Here is a 23,681-nt window from a genome sequence, read left to right on the forward strand (position 1 = left end):
ATTCTTACACCCCGATATTTGGTTTGTCAGATATTTCTGTTACCTCTACCTTCAGAACAGATCAAGAATCTAATCACTTCTACCTAACTTCCTGGCTAACATCCTGGTTCAATTCACCCTCACCTCTTCCTGGGACAATTATAATATCTTCTTAAGTTTCTCAACCCAGCAACTAGAGGGATTACGGTTAAGACACAAGTTTGATCACGAAGATCATCTGCTCAAAACCCTTAATAGGGTTAAAGCCAAATTCCTCATTATGATCTAGGATATTCTCTATGATCTGCCACCCCCATTACCATTCTGACCTCATCAACTAACCTCTCCCTCACTCATCCTAATCCTGTCCTATCAGCCTTCATGTCAGGTACATGCCTACGTTAGCATCTGCTGTTTGTACCTGCTGTTCCTTTGACCTGGAAGACACTTCCCCAGATTTCCATTTCCCTTATTTCTTCTTTTTTACTTCTTGGTAAAGTCATCCTTGAATAACCCATTACAATTTTGCTCACCCCTATATGAATTTCATTCCCCTCTTCTGATTTACCTTTCTTCTTAGACTTTTATCATTAACACACTATATATTACTTCAATATTTTGTTTACTATCTGTCCCATGGTATGTAAACTTCCGTGGGCAGAGATTGTGCATGTTCTGTTCATTAATGGGTTTTTCTCCAGTGCCTAGAAAGGTGCTTGACACATATAATAAGTATTTGTTGAATAAATGAATCAAAACATCAGTTACAGATACCCTTGGTTTGCCTTTGGAGATTTTGCACCTTTCCAGAAAGTCCCCCAAACTTTCAACTGAAGTGAATAGCTACAGTCTTCTAATCCAACTTTCTGCTACATGAAAGAATCTTTTCATGCAAATTTGGATTGAAAAGAATCCATGCTTTGCCTGACCTCTTCCTAGAAAGGGGGTCTACCAGCTCACTCACCATCCTGTTGGGAGAAATCTATGGGCTAGAAACTACAGTCTTTTATTGAACTAAAACCCCATTGTATCCAGTGGCTCATTGCCTCCTCAGGAAACACATCTCTTTCCTGGTATACACAGTCTACTATGGTCCCTCTGACTTTTGTCTTCTAAGCACTAGTTTCTTTATCTGTTTTTCCTGGGTTAAAGTTTTCTGTCTCCTCACCATCCTTGCTGTCTTCCTGCAGACACAAGTACCCCACTTACATTAAGATCCCAGAGACTGGACATCTGACCCACACAGACGACAATGGAGTCATCACTTTCCTTGGTGTTATGACCCTCTGGCATGTCATAAAGACAGTGTTTGATGAATATGGTGACCTCACCGCCTTGTGACAGGCTTTGCCTGGGTGGATGGGGTGCAGGAAGGAGGAGTCGTGGAGAATCCCAGGGTCTGCGTCATTTGTGGTTGTGATTTGAGGTGGTTAGACAAATCGGGTGGGTGAAATGGACAGGTATGCCAGAGAATGAGAACGTTTGGGAGAAACTAGGAAGAAGATCTGCAGGGTTACTAGCACTGGAGCTGGTGCCGATGGACACAAAGTGGCCTGAGTTCAGGAAAACTCTCACAGCCTAATGTTCTGGGAGGCCTCCCGAGGGGCTCTAGGGAGTCATCTGATCACCACCTCTCCCCATTGGACCGCTACATAGAATGTCAACATGGAGAATGTGAAGTGGGATGCTTTGGCTTTGAACAGTAGAAGACCTGAAATCTAGTTCTTGAGCAAGTTGCTTAGCTCTGCCCACTGGTTTTCCTCATCTGTAAAATAAGAACCTACCTTATGGGATTCTTGTGTAGACAGCAAGTTGAAATATGTGAAATGGCTTGTGTAACATGAGGAATTATTTAAAAAGATGTTGATTTTTGTTATTTAAAAAAAGGATGAGGAGGATACCAGGGCAAAATCTATTTTTTGGTCCACCCTCTGTAAGAACATTGAGGTCTTCAGCAATTCAACAGATGGCCCATGGATGGCCCGTGGCCTATACGACCCCACCTCCCAATGCCTGAGATTGAGGAGACGCACCTGAAGATGGGGATGACGTAGTTATTGGGGAAGATGCCGACTCGCCCGGTGACCAAGGAGACACCCCTGAGCCAGCCATCTTGGTACTTCCCCAAGACCCTGATGCCTTCTCCCTTCTGCAGGTCTAGCTCATCGGGTCCATGGGCCGAGTAGGAATGCAGGGCTACAAACCTGGGGAGATACAGGGGACTAGTGAGGTACCTGGTGCAGGAAGAAAGTCAGTCACCTAGTGGAGGACATGAGTGGAGGGAGACCAAATCTCGGGCCCATCAGCTTAGTGGCTAGCAATACAAACCTTTCAGAGATTGAAATCTCAACATATAAGGTAGATAAAAGTGGAAGAATTTGGTACAAACAGCAGTGGAGGGGCCTAGGTCCCTGCCCTCTCCATTTCTTCCCTTCTCCATAGCGTGCCATAGAGCTGCAGATCACTAATTGAGACCACATTGGCATTTGACAATGGGTAAACTGGCTTAGAATAGAGAATATTTTGTGAACTTCCAGTTACAAAATAAATCAAGGAGATGTAATGGGGACTATAATCACTAACACAGCATTGCAAATTTGAAACATGACAAGTGGACTTATGGTGATGATCACGTCAAATTATACTAATGTTGAATCACGACGCTGTATACCTGAAACTAAAATAGCGTATGTCATGTATATTTCAATAACAAAAACAAAACAGAGGAAGAGTTAGCAACTGGGAGTTAGTGGCAGAGCTGGGTCTCAAACCTAGAATAATGGCTCTTCCTAGGATGCTTTCTCACACTGAGTATCACCCCCCAAAATGGTAACAGCCAGGACAGGCCAGGTAACAAAAGATCAGCATAGAAACCTCTCTGATCAATTCCTTTCTGAGTCTAAGGACATGGCCTGGGAACTGGCTTAATGTTTGCTATGAAGCAGACATTGCAGGGGGAGGCAGGAGTTAGTTTCAGTTTTTGGTACACAGTGGGGTACTGGCTGCATGTGGGTTGGTGGGGAATGGGCGTGGAACGCAGCAAAAGTGTCCTGCTTCGAGTAGTGACTTTCCACTCTGATGTCCACACAGGGGTCAGGGGTCAGGGAGAGACATCCAGGTCTGAGCAAGTGGGGTGGAACAAGAGGGAACAGTGAAGCCGTGGACATGGTACTACCTGCCTGCCTAAGGACATTAAAACATAACCCACTTTGGTTTTCCAGATTGAGGGCTTACCTTGTCGGGTGTTTAGATATTAGGAAGCCCTTCTAGACCTAAGGACTGTGAAACATTGAAATTTATTATCAAAGGGGCAGGAGGAATGTTCTCACCTGCAAACGCTCTGCCCCCTATACTGTATTTTTTGTTGGTTACTAAAGCAACATCTATTCATGACCCAACATTTTTTCTTTTTTTAAATATTTATTTTTATTTATTTATGCATACAAGAATGGGGATATAGGCCAGATGTGCAGGGGGTGAGAGGATTCACAAGATGGGGGAGCAGAACAGGTAGATCTACTGAAATACACTGCTGAGGGGAGCAGCGGCCAAGGCAGGAGAGGTCTGCTGTGCCACGTGTGTCAGCTCCCTGGCTGGGGATCGAACTCATGCTGCAGTGGCTGCCGATAGCTTCATAGTGCTGAGACTTAACCCCTTGTGCCCCCAACATGTTTTTTTTAAATGAGAAAAACCATTTATTCTTAAATGTAGAGGAAAAAAAGTCAAAATTCAGCATCAGTTTCTCTACCATGCGCGTTCCTCCTAAAAGAACCCAAGCAAAACAGAGTAGGACCTAACATTTGAATCTAAAGGAAGATAATAGAAACTGCTGAATAGCCACTGTCCCTTTGGTAGTAACACAAGCCAGGCTACGGCTTGCTAGCTTGTATATTTCCTCCATCATTGCTTTGGAGGCTATAAAGGAAGGGAGCGCTTGTCTCCCTGCAGGGGTGGTTTGGGAGTGATGATTCTCAGTGGCAGAGGGGTGGCAAAGATGACCCTCTGTGCCAGGGCCTGGCAGGTGGAGGGCTAAGCTTTTTACTCACATGTTAGCTGGGAGGTGTTGCTGGGAGCTGGGCAGGCTGACGATGGCTGTGGAATGTCCTGGGGAGGCAGGCGCAGGGCGATATGTGCTGACCTACACAGAAAAGACCGTCAAGCAGAAGCAGTAAACGCCAAGAGCCAGGCCCCGGGGAATGCTGCCACAAAAGCTCTGACACAGCTGAAAACCAAGAGCCGCCCCAGCGCCACCCGTCCTGCGTCTGTCTTGGGGTTCGTGGTTGTGGGCAGAGCAGGGTGGGGTTGGATTGGTTCATGACCTGCTGCGGTGGCATGCCAGGGCCACATTCCAAAAGACTGCTCAGATACAGCAGAGGTTGAAACCCCGTCCAATTTCCAGTCAACAGGGCTCAGCCAGGTTCCTGATCTCCTGACCAGTCCCCACACACCTCCCAGTACTTACTTCTCCCTCTGAAAACCCACTTTCAGAAAAGGATAAGACACCTAATGTTGACGGAAAACTTAATGCTTGCCAGGCAGTTATAAGAGTTTTACAAGCATCAGCTGCATTAATGCTTATTAAACGCTAATAGTTATTAAAGGTACTATGATCATTCCCTTTTTTGGATGAGAAAATGAGAAAAAGACACGTCATCCAACTAGTATGAAACAAAATTTAAACCAGGTGGTCTAGTCCCGAATCCACACTTTTTTTTTATAATATATATTTTTTATTAAAGACATATCATTATTTTACATCCTTGATGTTTTCCCACAATGTAAGATTTTTCCCCTCAGGTTTGGATCCACACTCTTACTAATGCTAGTACACACACACACACACACACACACACACATGCTTATCCAGAGATGAATCTGCATTCTTTTCACTTTTTCAGGATGGAAGGGAGTAACAATGCTAAAGTCTCCTTGAAACTCTTGCTTCCCTCCACACCTCAAAAACTGTTTCTCTCTGGGTTTTCACCACCATCTTAGTAAAAGGCATTTCAGTAAAAGCCCATCATGGCTTCTTGCCTATTATCTAACACATTACAGTTGGCCTTTCACCAGCATGGATGTTAGGAGCACCGAACTGCATAGCTGAAAATTCACTTATCAATTCTGAGTCCCCTAAAACTTAAAAAATAGCCTGTTGTTGATCAGAAGCCTTACTGAAAACAACATATGTTCTACATATATGTTATATATTATAGCTTTACACTAAAGTAAGCTTGAGGAAGGAAAATGCTATTAAAATCAAAAGGCAAATAATTTATATTTTAGTACTGTATTGTCAATATTGTAAGTTTACATTGTGTGTTTACAAGAAAATCCATATATGTTACAAGAAAATCCATATATGTTTACAAAGCGTTATTCATAATAGCCAAAAGGTAGAAATAACCTCGGTGTCTAGTAACTAATGAATGGGCAAACAAAATGTGATATGTCTGTACAATGGGATATTATCCAGCCGTAAAAAGGAGCAATGTAGGGCCTCCCCCATGGCGGAGTGGTTAAGCACTGGGCTGTGAAGATGCCCGCAGCCTCTGCAGCACCAGTTCAATCCCTAGTCGCTGGCGAGTGTCCCACATGGCGTGCAGACCTCTCCTGCCGCCCGCGCTTCCCTCAGCAGTGTGGTTTGTCAGTCTGCCTGTTCTGCTCCCCGCTCTGGCTCTGGTGAATTCTCTCACCCTCCCGCGCTTCTGACTGTACCCAGTGCTTGTATAAATACATAAATCTTAAAAAAAAAAAAAGGAGCAATGTACTGACCCAGGCTAGGATGTGGAATGAACCTTGAAAACATTGTCCTAAGTGAAAGAAGCCAGACACCATGGATCACATTGTATACTTCTGCTCTATGAAATGTCCAGAATAGGCACATTTACACAGAAAGTAGGTTAGTGGTCTCCAGGGCCTGGGGACACAGGATCATATGAGGGTGCTAGGTAAAGGTATAAGGCTTCTTTTTGATGAAATGCTATAAAATTGCGGTCAATATATTGAAAACCAATCAATTGTACACTTTAAATGGTTGATTGTATGGAATGTGAATTGTATCTCAATAAGTTCTTAAAAAATGTCATCCCATAACCTCCATCCAAGGCTCTTTCATACTGTATAAAGTGTTCTGAATTTTGCAATCAAGTATTGTCATACCAGTTCCCTCAAATAGAGATGAAAAATTTTGGCTTTGGGCTAGGCTGCTCCTTTCCTGTGACTAGGCAAGATAAAACCCTGATGGGTGTGTCAAGGGAGAGTTTTGTGTGAGCAATTAACCTTATGTTTGTAGAGACTGTTGGACTACTGATTAAGCAGGATGAACTTTACTTAATACCCATGACTCTCCAATGTTATGTTTGAGTGAAAAGTCCTATCCATAAACACTATTAACCATTTTTGGAGGAGGAAGGTGCCAGAATGCAGGGCCACCCCTACATCACACCAGGCTCTGTTTACTTCTCTAGGTTTTCCTCTGCAGATGGGGTCTGGCCAGGACCAAGATGGGTGGGCTTTTGATGGAGTTCTTTCTAATATGGAGTAGGAAGGAAGGCCAGATGCTCAGGTTTTGGAGAGGATAGAGAAGGGAGAACATGAGTGGAGAAGAAGGAACAATGAGACAGAGGAGGGCAAAGGAGAGTGGGAGACAGTGGATGATTCTGAGAGTGGGGCAGAGAATCAGAAACTGGGATAGAGATTCAATGAGAGAAAGAGATAGATCCAGGGGGATAGTGGGAGGAAGTAAAAAAGTCAAGGGAGATTAAAAAATAACTGAAGGGGCCTCTCTGGTGGTGTAGGGGTTAAAGTCTCAGCGGTATCAAACTATCATCAGCCACTGCAGAATGAATTTGATCCCCAGCCAGGGAGGTGACCCACATGGTGCAGCAGACCTCTCCTGTCTCGCCTGCTGCTCCCCTCAGCAGTGTATTTCAGTAGATCTGCCTGTTCTGCTGTATCTCTGGTGAATTCTCTCACCTCTTGCACCTCTGGCCTAGACCCCAGTTCTTGTATGCGTAATAAAAATAAAATAAATCTTAAAAAAGTCATTGAATTATATACTTAAAATGGTTGAACTCTATTGTATGTAACTGTCACTCAAAAAAGCTGTTAAAAATATGAACATATCTAGTTGGCAGAAAAAAAAAATCCATGCAACCTTAGCTTATTTCAACCCAAGCTCTGGCAGTGGTCAGGGAAGGGGATAGGGATGGTGCAGCTTTATGGTGCGCGGCTAGCAAGTGACTCTCAAAGGAGAGAAATCAAGAGTGGAAGCCTCCAGATCAGACAGAGGCTCAATAAATAAGGCAAAACCAAACACAAATGAAAGAATGAATTGATAGGAAAAGAGAGCAAAGGAGATACAGGCAGAGAAGAGGAGCTAGCAGGGAAGTACAATGGGACAAGACAGAAATGTAGGCCCCACCCAGTAAACGAAGACCATCAAGTAGATGGCCAACTTTTACAGGCAACAGAGGAAGCAAGTCTGTTCCTGTAACATGTTGAAGATGGTGACCCAGGTTTTCTGAGTGAACAGGCCTGGCAAGTGGTTGCCTGGGGTCAACTGTGGCCTAAACTTCCTTGCCACATGGGGTTTGTGAGGCTGAATGCAAGTTCTTCCAGCAACTGGAGCTTCCTGGCATACAATCTGGGAACCTGAGCAAGAGAGAGAGGGTGTGTATTTAAGGGTGGAGGTGGGCATTTCTGCTAAAAATACTTTTCCTCCTTTTAGAAGGAAATGACTCATTTAAAAGAAATCTTTATCAGTAACAGGAATCCACAGATATATGGCTTCTGGGTGTTTTCAAGTCTAAAGGGGTTAGAGCGGGAGGAAGGAGGCCTGGAACCTGGCACAGAGCTGTGCTACATTCTACTGGGTCCTGCAGTTTCCCCAGGGGCTAGGGGTGTAGAGAATGAGGCTCCCTCTCAGGAGCCTGGAGAAGGTCAAAACTAGAGCTCAGGCATATGGCTCCACAGGGTAGCAGGATTTGTGACCTCGGGAGAGTGATGGAATTCTGTGGACCCTCGTTCCCTTCTGTGTGAAATGGGGGCAATTGTGGTATATTGCTCAGCTGTTATGAGGATCACATAAAACAGTTCATGTCAATCATTTTGTACACTGTAAGTGCTCAATAAATGTATTTATTTTGTTATGCAAAGAGGTAAGCTGCTGTATAGGGTGCGGTTGGGGTGGGTGGAGTACCTCCTTTTATGCAACAGTCCTGCACAGTCTCCAACTGAGTGTAGGATCCAAGAATGTCATGGTGAGTGGGAACCAGCAAACCAATTCTCCTCTTCTAGTGTTTTCCCAAAAGTACATTTGCTGACCCCCTCCCACCCATGCCATGGTGCTCAGCTATTTCCTCCTGGGCTTATGCCTTTCAGTAACTTGTTGGGCGTGGGGCAACTGTATCTTGCAACGTCTTGTCATGTCCGCGATCTTGGCATTCCCAGGACTAACAAGGAGCTGGAACCTAGAGAGTGTTCACTCGGGCTTGGGAGAAGGGCTGCATTTTATAGACACTTTGGTAGTTTCTGTACCTGCCATTATAGGTAATCTGGAATTGACTACCTGGCTTTATAAAGTTAAAAACTACTATTTAAAAAAATTATCATATATATATATTTTTTAAAGATTATAAGCACTGGGTACAGTCAGAAGCGCGGGAGGGTGAGAGGATTCACCAGAGCCAGAGCAGGGAACAGAACAGGCAGACTGACGAAATACACTGTTGAGGGGAGCAGCGGGTGGCAGGAGAGGTCTGCGCGCCATGTGGGACCCTCCTCTGGTGGTCAGGGAGCAGCCGGGGATCGAACCAGCGCCGCAGAGGCCGCGGGCAGCTTCGCAACCCAGCACTCAACTGCTGCGCCACCGGGGAGGCCCAATATATTTATATCATTTTGTAGTCCCCATACAATTCTCGCCACCAGTTCACCTGTGAACCATCACCATAGTCCCTTGTGCTCTCCCTTCCCCTGCCCTGATCCCTTTCCCCCCTTTCATCGTGTAATGTCTCTCCCTTATTCATGGGTGCCGGGTAGTTTTGTTTCATTATTATTGTTATTTTTTTTGTGATCCCTTAGTTGGTCCCCCTACATTCCTCCTATTAAGTGAAACCATTCATAAAAACTCCTATATTTTAAGAGACTTAAGGCTACATTCAGCAATGGCAATGTGTGGACCTTGTGTGGTGCTGGGTCCTGCAGCACCAGGCACGGGGGTGATGCAATGGAGAAGACTCACAGGGCGCCCTCCCCGCATGGAATTCACCGTCTGGCTGGGGCAAGGCAGTGACTCCATAATTCTACAAGCATGGTGTGTGCTGGCCAAGGGGAAGTTCAAGACGCTCTTCCGGGAGAGGCTCGCCTTGATCTCCCAGAGGTGTTTCATCTCACACCCTGCAATTCCAAATGGTGTTCAGTATACACAGGCCTCACTGTTATAGCCACTTTCCAGATGAGGAAACATAAAAACACTGTCTGATGTCCTGGAGGTGACCAGCGAATGGGGGGGTCCAGTTGACATCAGAAGCAAGGACCCTGGGTTCAGATCCCGTCTACAGAAAATCAAGGTTAACTGTTATTTCTATGTGGCTAAAAGGGTCATAGATAAGGCATGCGTGCACACCCCTCCCCAGTCTAGTAAAATACAATGCTGTTTCTATGCTCATGGATGGGTCATGGTCACGATGACCATTGTTCTTGTCCAGTGCCCCTGTACTCTGCTATGGATCAGATGGCAGGTGAGATAGTAGGTTGTTTGACTTCTCCCTTTTTTGGAGGAACTGAGGTCAGAGCTTCTGCCTGAATGCTCTCCTGTCTTCCCTGTCCAGGTCTGCCTGGAAGCCAGCCCAGTCTGCAACACTCCCTGTTCTTGATGAGCAAGGAGTGGCCACCCAGTGCTATTTATTTCCCCTGAGAATAAAAACATCAAGAAAGAGAACTCGTTTATCAGCTGACAGCAAGTTCCTTTAAGTCCTTCTTAAAAAATATCTAAAGTACATGGGTAGGTCAGCAGAGGTAAAACTGTGTAGAACTGTGAAGACTATGGAATTTATGTCTCTCAGGAAGTCATCAAGGCTTAGAATATTCCCTATGATCTGGCTCCTGCTTCCCTATCTAGCCTCACCTGCCTCCACTCTCCTCTCACCTGTCATTTCAGCCTTAAGGTCTTTTCTCAGCTCTTGGAGCAGGCCACCCTCGCTGATGGGTCACTCTCGAAATCTGTACATCCCCAAGCCCTTTCCTCTGCTTGCTCTTTCTTTTCTTGTTAGAATTTTAAATTTTAAATTAGAAATATAGTACGCTTATAACTAAGTATGTATGATTTAAGTATTATTTAAAGTCTAACAATAAAACTCACACCATACACCTAGCATCCAACTTCAGAAACAGAATAATATAGAAATAGAATACTGTACTTTACAGGAGGCCCACAGCCTAGCCCAGTTATCTCTCTACAGAGATAATTGCAATGCTGAAACTTATGTTAATCTTTCCAGTGTTTTTCTATGTAATTTTTTATCACCTTGAGCATACATTTCTTATCTACAGGCTTGTTTTGAATGGCCTGTTTTTTGAATATAGTGTGTGTATTCTTTTGCAAATAATGACAATCATGTCCTTCCAAATATCTTTGGCTCAACACTTAGGTTTTGCATGTATTTGTGGTTAATTTTCACTTTTGTCTTGTATTTTGCTGTATGCATTGAACCATTCATTCATTCATTCATGCATGTGTCATCTGGGTCATTTTCTTTTGGGCAATTATGAATGACATTGTAACAAACAGACGTGTCCATGTCCCCTGTGCACATGTATACAAGTTTCTCTAGGATATACACCTGTGAGTGGGATTGATAGACCATAGGGTATGAGCCTGCCCAGTTTGATTAGGCAATAGCACTGTTTCCCAGTGTGACTATAACAGTTTACACCTCCACCAGAAACCAATCATAGTTCCTGTCACCCCACAATCTCTCCAGCATGTGGTACTGCCTAGCTTTTTAATACTAGCATGTGGTAGGCTTGGACTGACATCTCATTGCGGTTTCAAATTAATTTCTCTGAGTACTAGTGAACTTGGGTTTCTTTGCAAGTGTTTATGAACTCTTGTTTCTTATATTAAATGTCTGTTCATGTCCTTTGTCAATTTTCCCTCTCTATTAGAATATTTATTATTTTCTTATTGTTAAGAAGTTCTAATATTTTAGATGTAAGAATTATATAAAATAAAATATTAATAAAATAAAAAACCACAAAAAAGTGGCTTTTAAAAGAATCAAGTGAAATTTCAAGTAATTTATTTTTAATAAACACTTATATTCCTAAAAAAAAGAAGTTCTAATATTTTAGATATGAATTCTTTGTAGCTTATATCTTTACTTTGTGGTGTCTTTTGATCAACTCTAGTTCTTTTTTTTTTTTTTTTTTTTTAAAATTTTATTTTATATCTTTTTTACATCAGTTTTAGTTTTTGCACAATGTATGCATTTTCATCTTGGTTATAGTCCCCAACCTATAAGCCAGAGACACACTACAGGGGTGGGGGGAAAGGAGTAGGATCAAAACAAGGGGGTTGGGAATTGTATGGGGTCTAGTTCTTATTTTTAATAGTAAAATTGACAATACACCCCCTTATAGTTTATACCTTAAAAAGCCTTGTATATGATTTTTTTACCCCAAGGTCATAAAGACCTATTATTGTCTTCTAAAAGTTTTATGGACTTGCCTTTCACATTTAAGTCTTTAATCCACCTGGAATTGATTTTTGACAAGGAAGGAATCCAATTTCATCTTTTTCCACATGGATACCCAATTAGCCCAGCACCAGAGTTCATTCTTTCCTTCTCATCTGTAAGGCTTGTTTTGTCATAAATCAAGTCTCCGAACTTATCTATTTCTATGTCCTCCAGTGTGTTCCATCAGTTTAATAGAATCACAATGCTAAGCACATGCCATCTTAATTACCATAGTTCTAAAATAAAATTTGATATCTGATAGGGTATGTTTTACTCCATACCCCAAGCCAATTCCACCTTCTTCTTTCTTTACAAGTACCTTGACTATTGGCTTTTTGCTTTTCCACCTGAATTTTAGAACTACCTTTTTCTTTTTAAACAAATAAACAACCCATTAGGGTTTGAATTTATAGATAAGCTTGGGGGAGACTCAACATAAGATGTTATCTTTCTCCAGAAACCTGGCAATATTCTTCACTTATTTTAGGTCTTCCTCAATGTCTTTCAATAAAGTTTTGTAAATATTTCTCATAAAGAACTTGCACGTGTTTGGTTGGATTTACTCCTAGGGATTTAAAAAATTAAGTTGCAGTGGTAAATAGTTATTTTTTAAAATAATTTTTCTGACTGATTATTTTTAGAATATAGAAATGCAGTTAAGTTTCTTGTATTGATTTGTGTGCAGCGACCCTGCTAAGCTCATACTTATTCTTAATATATTTTTCTAGATTTTTTGAATTTTTTATATAGATAACAATATCATCTGAAATAATAACAGGTATGTTTTTTCATTCCAAATAGTTAACCTATTACTTCTTTTTCTTGTCTTACTATATTGGTGGGTTTCTCCAGAAGGGAGAATATTGAGTAGAAACATTCTACATTCTTCCCCAAAGCTTATTTTTTGGTTGTTGTTGACAGAATGGCTTTTATTTTATTCTTTGGTGAGTGGTAACATTAGCTTACAACACTTTACATCATTTAAGGGAATAGGTTGTTCACACTCCTCAGTTGTATGTTACTATACCAACTTTCTCCTAATTTTAAAGCAAACTCTCAATACTTCACCATTAATTATGATGTTTACTGTGGATTTTTTTTTTTTTTTTTTTTTTGGTGGGACCCTCGCCTGTGGCTGGGGATTGAACCGGCACTGTAGAGGCTGCGGGCAGCCTCACAACCCAGCGCTCAACCACTGTGCCACCAGGGGAGGCCCTTTACTGTAGATTTTTATATAGATTTCATTTATTATGTTAAAGAGGTTCCCTTTGACTCCTAGTTTGGTAAGATTATACACACATGCCCACATACACACACACACAAACACAATGAATAGAAAGAATTTTGTGAAACACTTTTTTGTATCTATTGAAAACATCACAAAATTTTTCTCCTTCACTTTGTTAATGTGACAAATTACACCAACTAATTTTGTAATATTAAACTAAACTTTCACTCTTGGAAAAAGCCCAATTTAATGATGATATAATCTATTTACATACATTCCTGGGTTGGTATCGCTAATGTATACTTGAGGGCTTTTTGTATTTATGTTGATGAGCAATTAACTTGAATAAGAACCCAAATTTTTCTTTCCCATGTTGTCTTCTGGTTTTGATGTTAAGAATATCTTAGTGTCATGAAGTGAGTTGGGGAATGTTTTCTTTCTGGAGGAGTTAGTAAAAAGTGTAATCACCCCTTCTAGAAAGTCAAAGAACTCACTCATCAGTCTGCCTGGGTTTGGGTTTTTTAGTGGGAAGATTTTAAATTACTGATTCAATTTTTAATTTTAACCTATTCAGAAGGGTTGTTAAGAGTGGTTTACCTCTGTAAAATGTCTTGCATAACCTCTGTTTGCTGAAGACAAATTCTTGATTTATTTACTTTTTTTGATCACCTCTCTTGGGGAGGAAAGTCGATGCTTGGAATATCATCCTTAATGGGGAAACGTTGATGGCATTCCCTGCATAGAGGCTTGGAAAATCCCAGCTGATGTGGATCCCGCCACCTCCAAGTCAGCTCAAGTTCTTAGAGTTTTTGGAGTCCCACTACCTGACTCAAAAGACTCCCATGGGGACAGTCACCGACTAGGGGGACTTCTGTAACTTCTTGAGGCCCTATGCAGCCATAGCTAAGGGAGTAGACTTTTAGGACTGCCTCTACTGGGCTTGAGTTTTGGCAGTATCACCTATAGGATTGAACTTACTTCCTCTGAGCCTTAGTTTCCTCATCCATAAAACAGGGGTAATAACAATAGTTATCCTATGGACTCTTGTGAGAATTCAATCCGAATGTGCATGAAAGCACTTTAATGTTTGGTTTGTATGAAGTACTCAATAGTTACCAGTGTTACTGCTATGAGATGGGAGACCCAAATGCAGATATGTGGGGAGAAGAGGCAGGCAATAGGACTTTTTCAGTGGGACTGGATTTGAGAGAGAAAGATTCAGTCTGTAGGATACAAGGATCAACCCCAATAGGCCAGGTTCCCTTTGAGGAAGACCCAGTGATGGGCCCCATGGGTGAGGAACATGTACTCTGAAGCCTCTTCCTAACACTGGATAGGGCTATTTTCATGCATCCCAAGGCTTCTGTGGCTACACTCTGCATTGACTTCCCGGGAAAAAGCAGGAAATGCAACCTATACCTCAAACCACAAAGATAAAATGCTCTTCCCTAGTTGGGTCCTTTGGTTGGGCACAATGACCCGAGCTCCACCCTCTCTCTTCTCTTTCTGAGCCCAGTGGTCTCTTGCCTTCAAGGCAGTATTTTAGCAGCCTGAGACTGGTGGGGTGAATACTCTTAGTGTTTCTTGAAATGCCAGGGTATACCAAAACCTTAATTATAACCCCTGCCCTCCTAGTCATAACAGTCCACTTGAAGAAGTAATGACTTAGCAATCATTATAATTAAATCCTCTCACTGGGCCTTATTAAAGGTCATAAAAATGTAAACAAGCAGAGTTTCTCTTAAGTCTGCTGTGGGTTCTCTTGTGGGATTTGTTCACAGAAGATACTTGTCATGCATCTGCTAGTTACTGAATATGGTTCCAGGCCCTGGGAATCGGTGACAAGGGCCACTGTCCATCAGGACAATGTGGAATGTGTGAGAAATCTCCTTTCTGTCCCTCAGTGGGGTCCTGCCCTCACATTTTCCAGACATGAACATCCCAAAGATGAGTAGTGTCCAAACATCTCGAAATGTCCATACTCTACCTGTCTTTGATATAGACTACATGACCCTATCACCTCATAGGACTTTTAGTGGGGAGGCTGACAGTTGATTAGCAGGCTACAGTCAGGTTCAAATGTCAAGTTCACCTGGTACCTTCAGGAAGTTTGCTGTGTCTCATTACTTCTTAAATTTCTCTAAGGATATCACAGCAACCACAGTGGTCATTTTTAAAAAGAAGAGAAAAAAACAAAAACAGCTGTTCATGACTCCTCCCGCCCCCATTATCAAAGAAGTTGTCTTTACTCCCTTTGAATAACTAAGTCCCCTCGATAAGTAAGGGATTTACTATCTTAGAAATGGTAGGATCTGGCACTCTGAGGCTACTCTGAAACACTGCTGACACCTTTTCGTTGGCAAGTCTGCTTCCTCTTCTGGATTGTTATTATAGGAGATCTTTGGGGAAACACCCAAAACAGAGGCTGAGACCTCTGATGTGGTTTCTCATATAACATTTTTTCCTTTTCATGGGATTAATAGGATGTGGCTGTAAAGTCCACCAAGATCTGGGTGTCCTTTCTAGAGGCAAACTCAGGGATCTACAGTGAGGGAAAAGGACATGTGACACTTCCAAACCCAGTGCTTAAAGCTTTTTTCTGGATAACTTACAAGCTTGCTGACTTTGTAAGATCCTGCAGAAATCAGGAGAAAACCCTTTCTTTTTTTTTCCCATTTTTTTTATTATTTTATATATTTTTCACATAATTTTTCATTTTCGCACAATGTATGCATTTTCTTCTTGGTTATAGTCCCCATCCAATTCCTACCCTCCTTGGAAAACTCTTCCTTTCTGTCTCAAACAAGATCGATAGTGGTAAGGTCCGCAACTCAGCAGGACAGTTGAGGCTCTGCGGGAGATCACTTGTCTGTTCGATACCAAGTTCTGCCCTCACATTTTCTAAACAGAAGCATCTCAAAGATGAGCAGTCTCTGAACAGTTAGACATTTCTATGCTCTACCCGCCTCTCATAAAGCCTCTGTGAACTTATGCCTTTAGAAAGTGGCTTTCTAAGGTGGGAGAGTGCTGACAGTTGATTGGCAGCCACCGCCCGCCACCTTTCCTGCTTGGGAGGCCAGCCCGCAGTATCTGGAGAGGGCTGGCCACACTACTTTTGCTAGGGAAACACGCAAGCTCAGGATTCCCGGCTGTTTGCACAATGGATGCGTCTCACCTTGCAGGGCATTGCATTTGATGGGGAAGAGAAGGAGAATAAGACCTTTCAGACTCGGGATGCTGTTTTCCAGTGTCCTGATGTTTTCATCTCACAGTGCAAAAAAGGGAATGAAAGCATGGATTTGCCTTAAGAGGGGGGTAATTCCAAATACTGGTCTGTCCTTTAAGCAACTATAAATTTATTATTTGTAGCCCCAGTCTTTAGAACAGGACCTCAGTGCTCAATAAATGCTTTCAGGAAGGTTAGGGTTTAAATCACCTGGACAGATATGAAGAAACTTCTTCCCAGTTCTCTTTTTTTGCGGGTGTTAAGAAATTGTTAACACCAAACAGCTGACATATATATTGAAGGTAGTTTTGCTTTTCGTTCTTTACTTTTTCCTGGATGTTCATCCTCTTCCCCCAGCCAGTGATTTCCTGCAAAATGGCATTTTTCTCAAGGCTACAGGCCAGTGCCCATAGGGTGCAACTAGTAACTTCCTGAGAGTAATGGTTTGGGAAGTGCCCTCCGCTGCCCTCCGCTGCCCTCCGCTGCCAAGTGTTGTGTTTGTCCCAAGCCCTAAGTGGGGTAGTGGGAGGACAGGGTTGAAAAAGCCACAACGCCCGCCCTAGAGGAGTGTATAAGCTCACTGAGATAACGCAGGGAACACCAAAACAGATCTTGGAAATCATAGCAAGCACAAGAGCTAGTGTTTATAGAGTGCATGCTAGGGGCCACTCATTCCTAGCACTCCATTATCTCACAGACTCGTCACAACAAACCAAAGGGCTAAATACTATTATTATCACCACTCCCATTTTGCAGACGAGAAAGTCAAGGCAACACATAGTGTAGTCAATTGCCCTTGGCCATGTTACCAGCATGTCAGCAGGACTGGGAGTCCAACCTAAGCACCCCGAGTGGCCCCCTGGAACCTCCTACAGTGTGCAAGGCGGGTGTGCATTTCAGAGGTAGAACCAAGTGGTGCCGACTGGAAGGTCTGAGGGGTCTCAGGAGAGGCGCCTCAGACAGTTCTCTCCAGCTCTCTGTACCTCATTTGCTGGCTGAGGCAGGGTGAGCTTGCCTAGTCTGGGAACCCTTCAAAGACACCTGACAAGAGATTTCCCATCCTTTTTCATATGGGCGGCTTAGTCCACACTTTCGTGGCTTTCATGAGGTACAGAAAACAGGGTGTCAGACTGTCTCTGACTTGGCACAATGGCTTGTCAAAGTCTGAGGGAGAGGAGGGGCTGCATTCGGACAGTTACACAAGATGCACAGGTAGCTGTCGGCCAAAACAAAGATGTCACCACACCTCGTGTCACTTTACCCCAGCGCAGGTCATTGTAAGAGATAATCCCCATTTTTTTTTTAAAGAGGGGCCCAGGGAACTCAGATTTGTATCAACTATGTGAATCTTGAAAATATCCAAAGCCCCTAGCCCTTAGCTTTAGAACCCTAGTGTATGAGATAAAATAATTTAATCCCTTGAGTGTGAGAGAGGAGAGATGGCAGCTGATGGTCATACATGGGGCCTGGAGGCACAGTCGATCCAGGCCTCCACTGGGAGAGGAGGTCATGTCCTGGTGGCTGGTTGAAGTGGTCGGGATATTTAGTTTGTTTTCTGGCCTATGTTTCATTCATTTCTACAACTATTTATAGAGATGCCCACACGCCTGGTTCTATTCTCTTGGAGCGCATCTTCTATGAAGGAGTAGACAAAACAACCAACACGCATAAAACCAAAAGCAAGGAGACAAACACATGCGCAAAAAAGGAGACAGGTTTAGAGTAACTGGGGGACTTACTTTGGGTAGAATATTTCTTACTTCACATCTATGGCTAGGATGGTCTCGGCCATGAGCTTCATCCAAAATGAACATGTTGCCCATTCCTGGCACCTGGAAAGAATGTCCTTGTGGGGTAGCTCCTGCCATCTGCAGCACATGGAAAGGCAGGGCTGGGATACATCAGCTGAGGGCATATTTTCCCCATATATGGGTGGCCCAGGCTCAGGGGTACGGCTGCCTGGCTTGGAGGCCACGGGAACAGATGCTTTTGTCCTCACAGAAGCCCCAGACAATGAAACATGAAAGAGTGGGCACACCCTAGCAAGGGAGGGCATTGATTAAGCTCAAAATCCCCATGGCTGGCAGGGCATGAGCGAGCATGGCAAAAAGATGAAGTCAGCAGAGCTGGCAGTGACACCCTTTATTTTCTTTCTGTGGCATTTGTAGGGCCCCTGTAGCCCACGTCCACTGCTCACCCATTTCTTAGATCACTGACATACTCATTTCTTTATTCAATTCCTCTTTGTTAGAGGAAGGCTCTCACTGTATTCTCATTTATGGTTTCTTTCTTCCTCTGAATCAATCATTTAATTTTTCATTAATTCATAATTTGCAGTCTGCTGTCTATATTTACTGAATTAGATAGCTTAGTGTCTATATATTCACTGAGTTTCCCTCGCCTCTTCACTCACACATCCAACTAATATTTATTAAGTATTTCTCTGTGCCACGCTCAGTTCAAAGGGGCTTGAGCTGAAGGCATTGGGGGCACTTGCTACCCACCCCTTAAAGAATTAAGATCAAAATAGGTAGCACTTAGGGAAAGGCCATAACAAGGTGTGGAGTGACAGCTGCATACCTGGAGGCACAGATCAGTTGTCTTGGGGTGCAGAAGGTGCATCCAGTGCTCCTTCCACCCCACAGGGCCAAAGCAACCAGACACACACATTCTCAAAAAGGCACCAGGGAACTCAGAAGTTGCAAGACCAGTGGGCATTGTACTTTAAATGAAGAGACAGAGAAAGCAAAGCTTTTTGCCCAGGGGTCGGCAAATTTTCTGTGAAGGGTCAGAGAGGAAATATGTTAGGCTTTTTGGGCCATACGGTTGTTGTCACCACTTAGGTCTGCTGTTTTGTTGCGAAAATTGTGTAGACAATATGTAAAGAATGAGCACGGCTGTGTGCCAGGAAAACTTTAACATTGAAAATGGAATTTCATGTAGTTTTTTTTTTTTTCATGCCATGGAGTGTTATTCCTTTTTTTTCCCCCAATCATTTAAAACAACAACTAAGACCACTCAGTTTATAGAACACACAAAACTACACTACGGGCTGCTGGTCAATAGCCAAAATAGTTTGGGGTGGACAGGTCTTCCCTTGTGACTGCTTTCTTTACTCATGCACAGAGATGAGGACTCCACTAGCTCTTGATCCCAGGCATAGGGGAGACGACTTTGAAAACAAAAGGTAGATATTATTGGACCTCACTAGTGCACTGCCCACTTGAAACTGATGCAGGAGAATAAGAAAAATAGCAAACTCTCCCTGTGGCCCATTTGTATGCTGGCCCAAATCTGTTTAGGATTTTTTTTTTAAAGACTTATTTATTTATATAAGAACCAGGGTACAGGCCAGAAGCGTGGGAGGGTGAGAGGATTCACCAGAGACAGAGCGGGGAACAGAACAGACAGACTGATGAAATACACTGCTGAGGGGAGCAGCGGGCGTGACAGGAGAGGTCTGCTGCGCCATATGGGAACCTTGCCAGTCAGCTGGGATAGAACTGGCGCTGCAGAGGCTGAGGACAGCTTCACAGCGTGGTGCTCAACTGCCTGTGCCACCAGGGGAGGCCCTGTTTAGGATTTTTCTCTGCAAGACTTGCCAGGGCGCATTATAGGGATTCAGTAAGTTGTGGCTGCACGGCCGATGACCAGCACGTGAGAGGTGCACCATGCTTATGAACAGGACCGTGAAGGCAGCTGGTGTCCTGTAATCAGTGCCAGCTCTGGTCAAGTCAAAGGCAGCAGGGAAAGCTTCAAGAGCTGTGAAGTAGCTTGAGCTGAGCCTGGAGCATTGGGGATGATTTGTTCGAATTTGTAACTCTGCCCTCTATGTCCTCAGAGGTGCCCTAGACTCAGGCATGAGAAAGCAAGTCTCCCCGAGCCAAAGTGACTGGAAACAGACAAACTGGTGTTTGCAATATTCTTTGCATCTGTAAGCAGGTTTTATTTTGCATCTAGTTGCACAATTTTCCACCAGGGCTTGATTGTTTTGGAGAGGGAAAAGGAAGAAGGATGGATATTGTAGCTCCCCAAGCTTGTGCTTTGAAATACAATAAACATTTTTTTCTGTGAAAGAAAATGGCCCATTTCCTTGGAAGTTTCTCTTTTCCTTTTGAGAACAGTGCTGCTAACCAAGAATAAAATTCCTGAAGCATTAACAAAGCATAGTGATAGGACCTATATTTTGCTTTTCCACAAGAACAATTTGTTAAGAACATGCCTGCATTGTGCTGAGAGTGGAAACACACAGTGATGGTGAGGATCTGATTTACAACTCATGCCCTGAGAAAGATATAAAAGTGTGACTTATTTGCTGAGTAAATCCAGATATACTCTTAGGTGAGTGTAGCCCCCAGATAATGCTAGGGTGAACCACACAGAATCAGTGAATCTTGGGCTATGGACCTGTAGTGAGCAGCAAGAACATGACACATGTGTCTCCATTTCTACTTCTGGGTCCTTGACTGACATTGCTAATCAGTCCCAACATTCCTTCTCACTGGAACCGGTTGCTGATTTGGAATCACTCCTAACTTGTTAAGGTGCAAGCCAGCATGTGAGAAGCCCCACTCATGCTGCTTGGGTGAGGAAAGAGCATGGACTTAGAAGAGAGACCCAGGTTCTGCCATAAATCCTGAAATGTGCTTGCTGTATAACTTTGAGGTAGTTACTTAGCCTCTCTGAGTCTCAGTTTTTCCAACTAAAATGGAAATAATATTTCTTTGTAATATTCAAAGAAGCTGGCATGTATGTAAATCCCTGGCGCTGGGCCAGGCACCTGCTTCCACACCATCAAATTAGATCTTTTCCCTTGAAGCTGACAGAATGGAAAGTGGACCTGCTCCAACAAACCTCCACTCAATGTAATAATCCCTTCACCTCCGGCAGCCAGGCCCCCACGAGTCTCTGCACATTTCCAGAGATGGCTCTGGCAAGGCTACCTGTCCCACCTTTGGAAAATTCTACTTTTTTCCTAAGTTCTTATACTCTTGGCATATATTTGGGGAAGAAGGATCCATTGTGGCTATTCAGTGAGGGCATTTGCCTTGCTCAGGCTTTATGTTATTTGCCATTAATTCTGCATTTATTATATGCCAGGCCCCGCACAGCAGTGATCTCATCCTGGGCTGTCTTTGACCCTCAGAAACATTTGGCAATTTCTAGAGACATTATTTGTTCCCCAGTTTCGTGGGGGGAGCTGCTGGCATAGTGGGTAGAAGCCAAGGATGCTGCTAAAAGTCCTACAATGCACAGAGCAGCCCTCACAAAAAAAGTCCCAAAATGATAATAGTGTTGAGGTAGGGAAACCCTTCTGTATGTGAACATCTCACTTGATTCCCTAACAGGTCTATGTGATGGGTGAGGAGATTAAGAACTGAGCCTCGTAAGATTAAACCACATGGTCAAGTTCCCTGGCCTTTAAGGAAAGTGTGTCCCACATGATTCTCCGTATTACCCTGCTTAGCCAACCCGTCTCTTTCTCCAATCCATCCATTTTAGTTTGCCTCTTTTGTTTCCTTCTTGCTGAATTCTCTCGAAGGGTGGGAGGGGAGAGAAAGAGAGGGGTGGGGGATGCATTAAGACCCCAATGGCCTTGGATATTAATTATCCCTGCTTCTGATTCCCAGAGCTAAAGAGTTGGTGTGCAAATGTCTGAGGTGCATGCTGGGCCGTTCCCTCTTTCACCCAGGCAGGGCTGGGTCTCCTCACTGGCTCACCTGTCAGGATTAATTGGGCAAAATGATGATGTAAAGTTTAATCTCTCCTTGGAGAAATGCTGAATCAAGGAAGCAAGCTGAGCAGTGGGTTAATTACTGAACCTGCTTCGGTCACCAGAAATCAGGCTTTTCCCCAGAGGACTGCGGGGAGCTTGGGCAGGGCAGGGCATCTGAGAGCTGCAGTGTGCCCTGCGCCAGGAGTACTGGTGTCTTCATGACTTTGGTGCTAAGGGAACTGGCCTGCCCGGGCCTCGGCTCCGCTGTTTTCACCAGGCTGACTTCTGTCACTGCTTCGCGCCACCTGATATCACTTCCTCCCCTGGTGCTCCTCTCCCTCATAGTCTTCTTTCATTGCCCATCCTTCAACCTTGCAGAATAATGCACACTTATAATCTTGTAATCAAGTATTTATAACACTGCTTAATATTTGTCTTCCCTACTAGCCCGGAGGTTACAGGAACCATGTCTGTCTTGCCCACTGTGTCATCTGTGCATGATACCTGGTGGGCCCTAGCAATTCCTGGTTGGTTGCTTCACTGATGGACTGGGAGGAGCTCAGGCCACCAGGACCCATACACCAGGTGAGGGTTGGGCTCACAGGAAAAGCTGAAAGGTGTGTCCAGAAAACGGTGGACAGACAGTCCTGCCTAGGCCTCCATTCTGCGTCTGCTAGCATTCAGTCTTTTTTCCTATAGTCCTTGGCTGCCCTCTGTGGAATTACAGCTGAGGGTCTGAGCCAAGCCAGTGCAATTTCCCCAGGAGCCCTCGAAATAAACCAAAGTCACACACCTTCCCTACCTGCAGAATTGTCACTGCTGATCAAGGAAGCAAAGGGGATTTTGGAAGTCTTTGCACTCCCAGGCAGGCTCTGACAGATCATTCTTCTGAAGTGTGAGGCTGGTGGATGTCATTCTCAGCAAGGCCTGTTTGTACAGGCAAGTCCTGGGGCGGTGGGGATGGGGGATGGTTGTAACTTCCTGACTTGACCCAACACTAATAATAGAGGGAATATTTATTGAGCCATTTACCATGGCCAAACCCTGGCCATTAACTCGTATACATGCATTGCCTCATTTTATCCTCACAGCAATTTTATGAAATTAAAAATGTTTTAACCACATCAGTTCCATTTTATAGATGGAAAATCTGAGACCCAGAGAGATTAAGGAAACTGCCACATTATAAGCTCAGTAAAAGGCAGATTGAGGGTCCCATCCCAGTGTGGCTGACCCCAAAGCCTCTATTTTCATCTTCTCACTACCTGGTCTGTGTTTAGAACTGTTTGCTAAATAGCTCTCTACCTCTGAAGAAGGCTCTCCCTGACACCTTCTGGGGCTGAGAATGCCTTGCGGCAGCTTGTCTGAATATGCACTTGAGCGTCACAACAACCATCATCAACTAAATAACAGGAACAGCTCTTCCTGATTTTATTTTTCTTCAGAGTGTGCTGTTAACTAATTAAGCTACAGAATACTCTGCCAGATCAATTATATCAGAAAAAGACAAAAATGGAATTTGGAGAGGCAACACACTCACTCAGGCCATGCAGATGCCTGGTAGGAGAGTTGGATTCTCTCAGGCTAACTGGTGAAGAGATGACACGTTGGGTGGAGATCACACTGTCTTGTGCTACTGTGGCTACTCTTGGCATCGTGTTGATCAAAGATGTGGCATTAAAGCCTCCCTGGTGGCGCAAGGGGTTAAGCACCGCCCTGTGAAGCAATCCACAGCCTCTGCAACACGAGTTTGATCCCCGGCCGGCCAGAGAGCAACCCACATGGCACAGCAGA

The 23,681-nt window shown here is 43.8% G+C and overlaps 1 protein-coding gene across 1 annotated transcript in view; it reads right to left on the reverse strand.

Moving 5' to 3' along the window:
* The window catches only part of SH3RF2 (SH3 domain containing ring finger 2), a 143,437-nt gene that overhangs the window by 31,989 nt on the left and 87,767 nt on the right, over positions 1-23,681 (reverse strand). Inside the window, exons 6-7 of the mRNA XM_037509012.2 lie at positions 4,026-4,117; positions 2,013-2,183 (exon numbers count right to left, since the gene is read on the reverse strand). Coding sequence (XP_037364909.1) covers positions 2,013-2,183; positions 4,026-4,117 — 263 coding nt within the window. The remainder of the gene's footprint in view (positions 1-2,012; positions 2,184-4,025; positions 4,118-23,681) is intronic.

This window comes from Talpa occidentalis, unplaced genomic scaffold, assembly GCF_014898055.3.
Source record: "Talpa occidentalis isolate TD23 unplaced genomic scaffold, MPIMG_talOcc4v2.1 talOcc4.13, whole genome shotgun sequence".
NCBI lineage: Eukaryota > Metazoa > Chordata > Mammalia > Eulipotyphla > Talpidae > Talpa > Talpa occidentalis.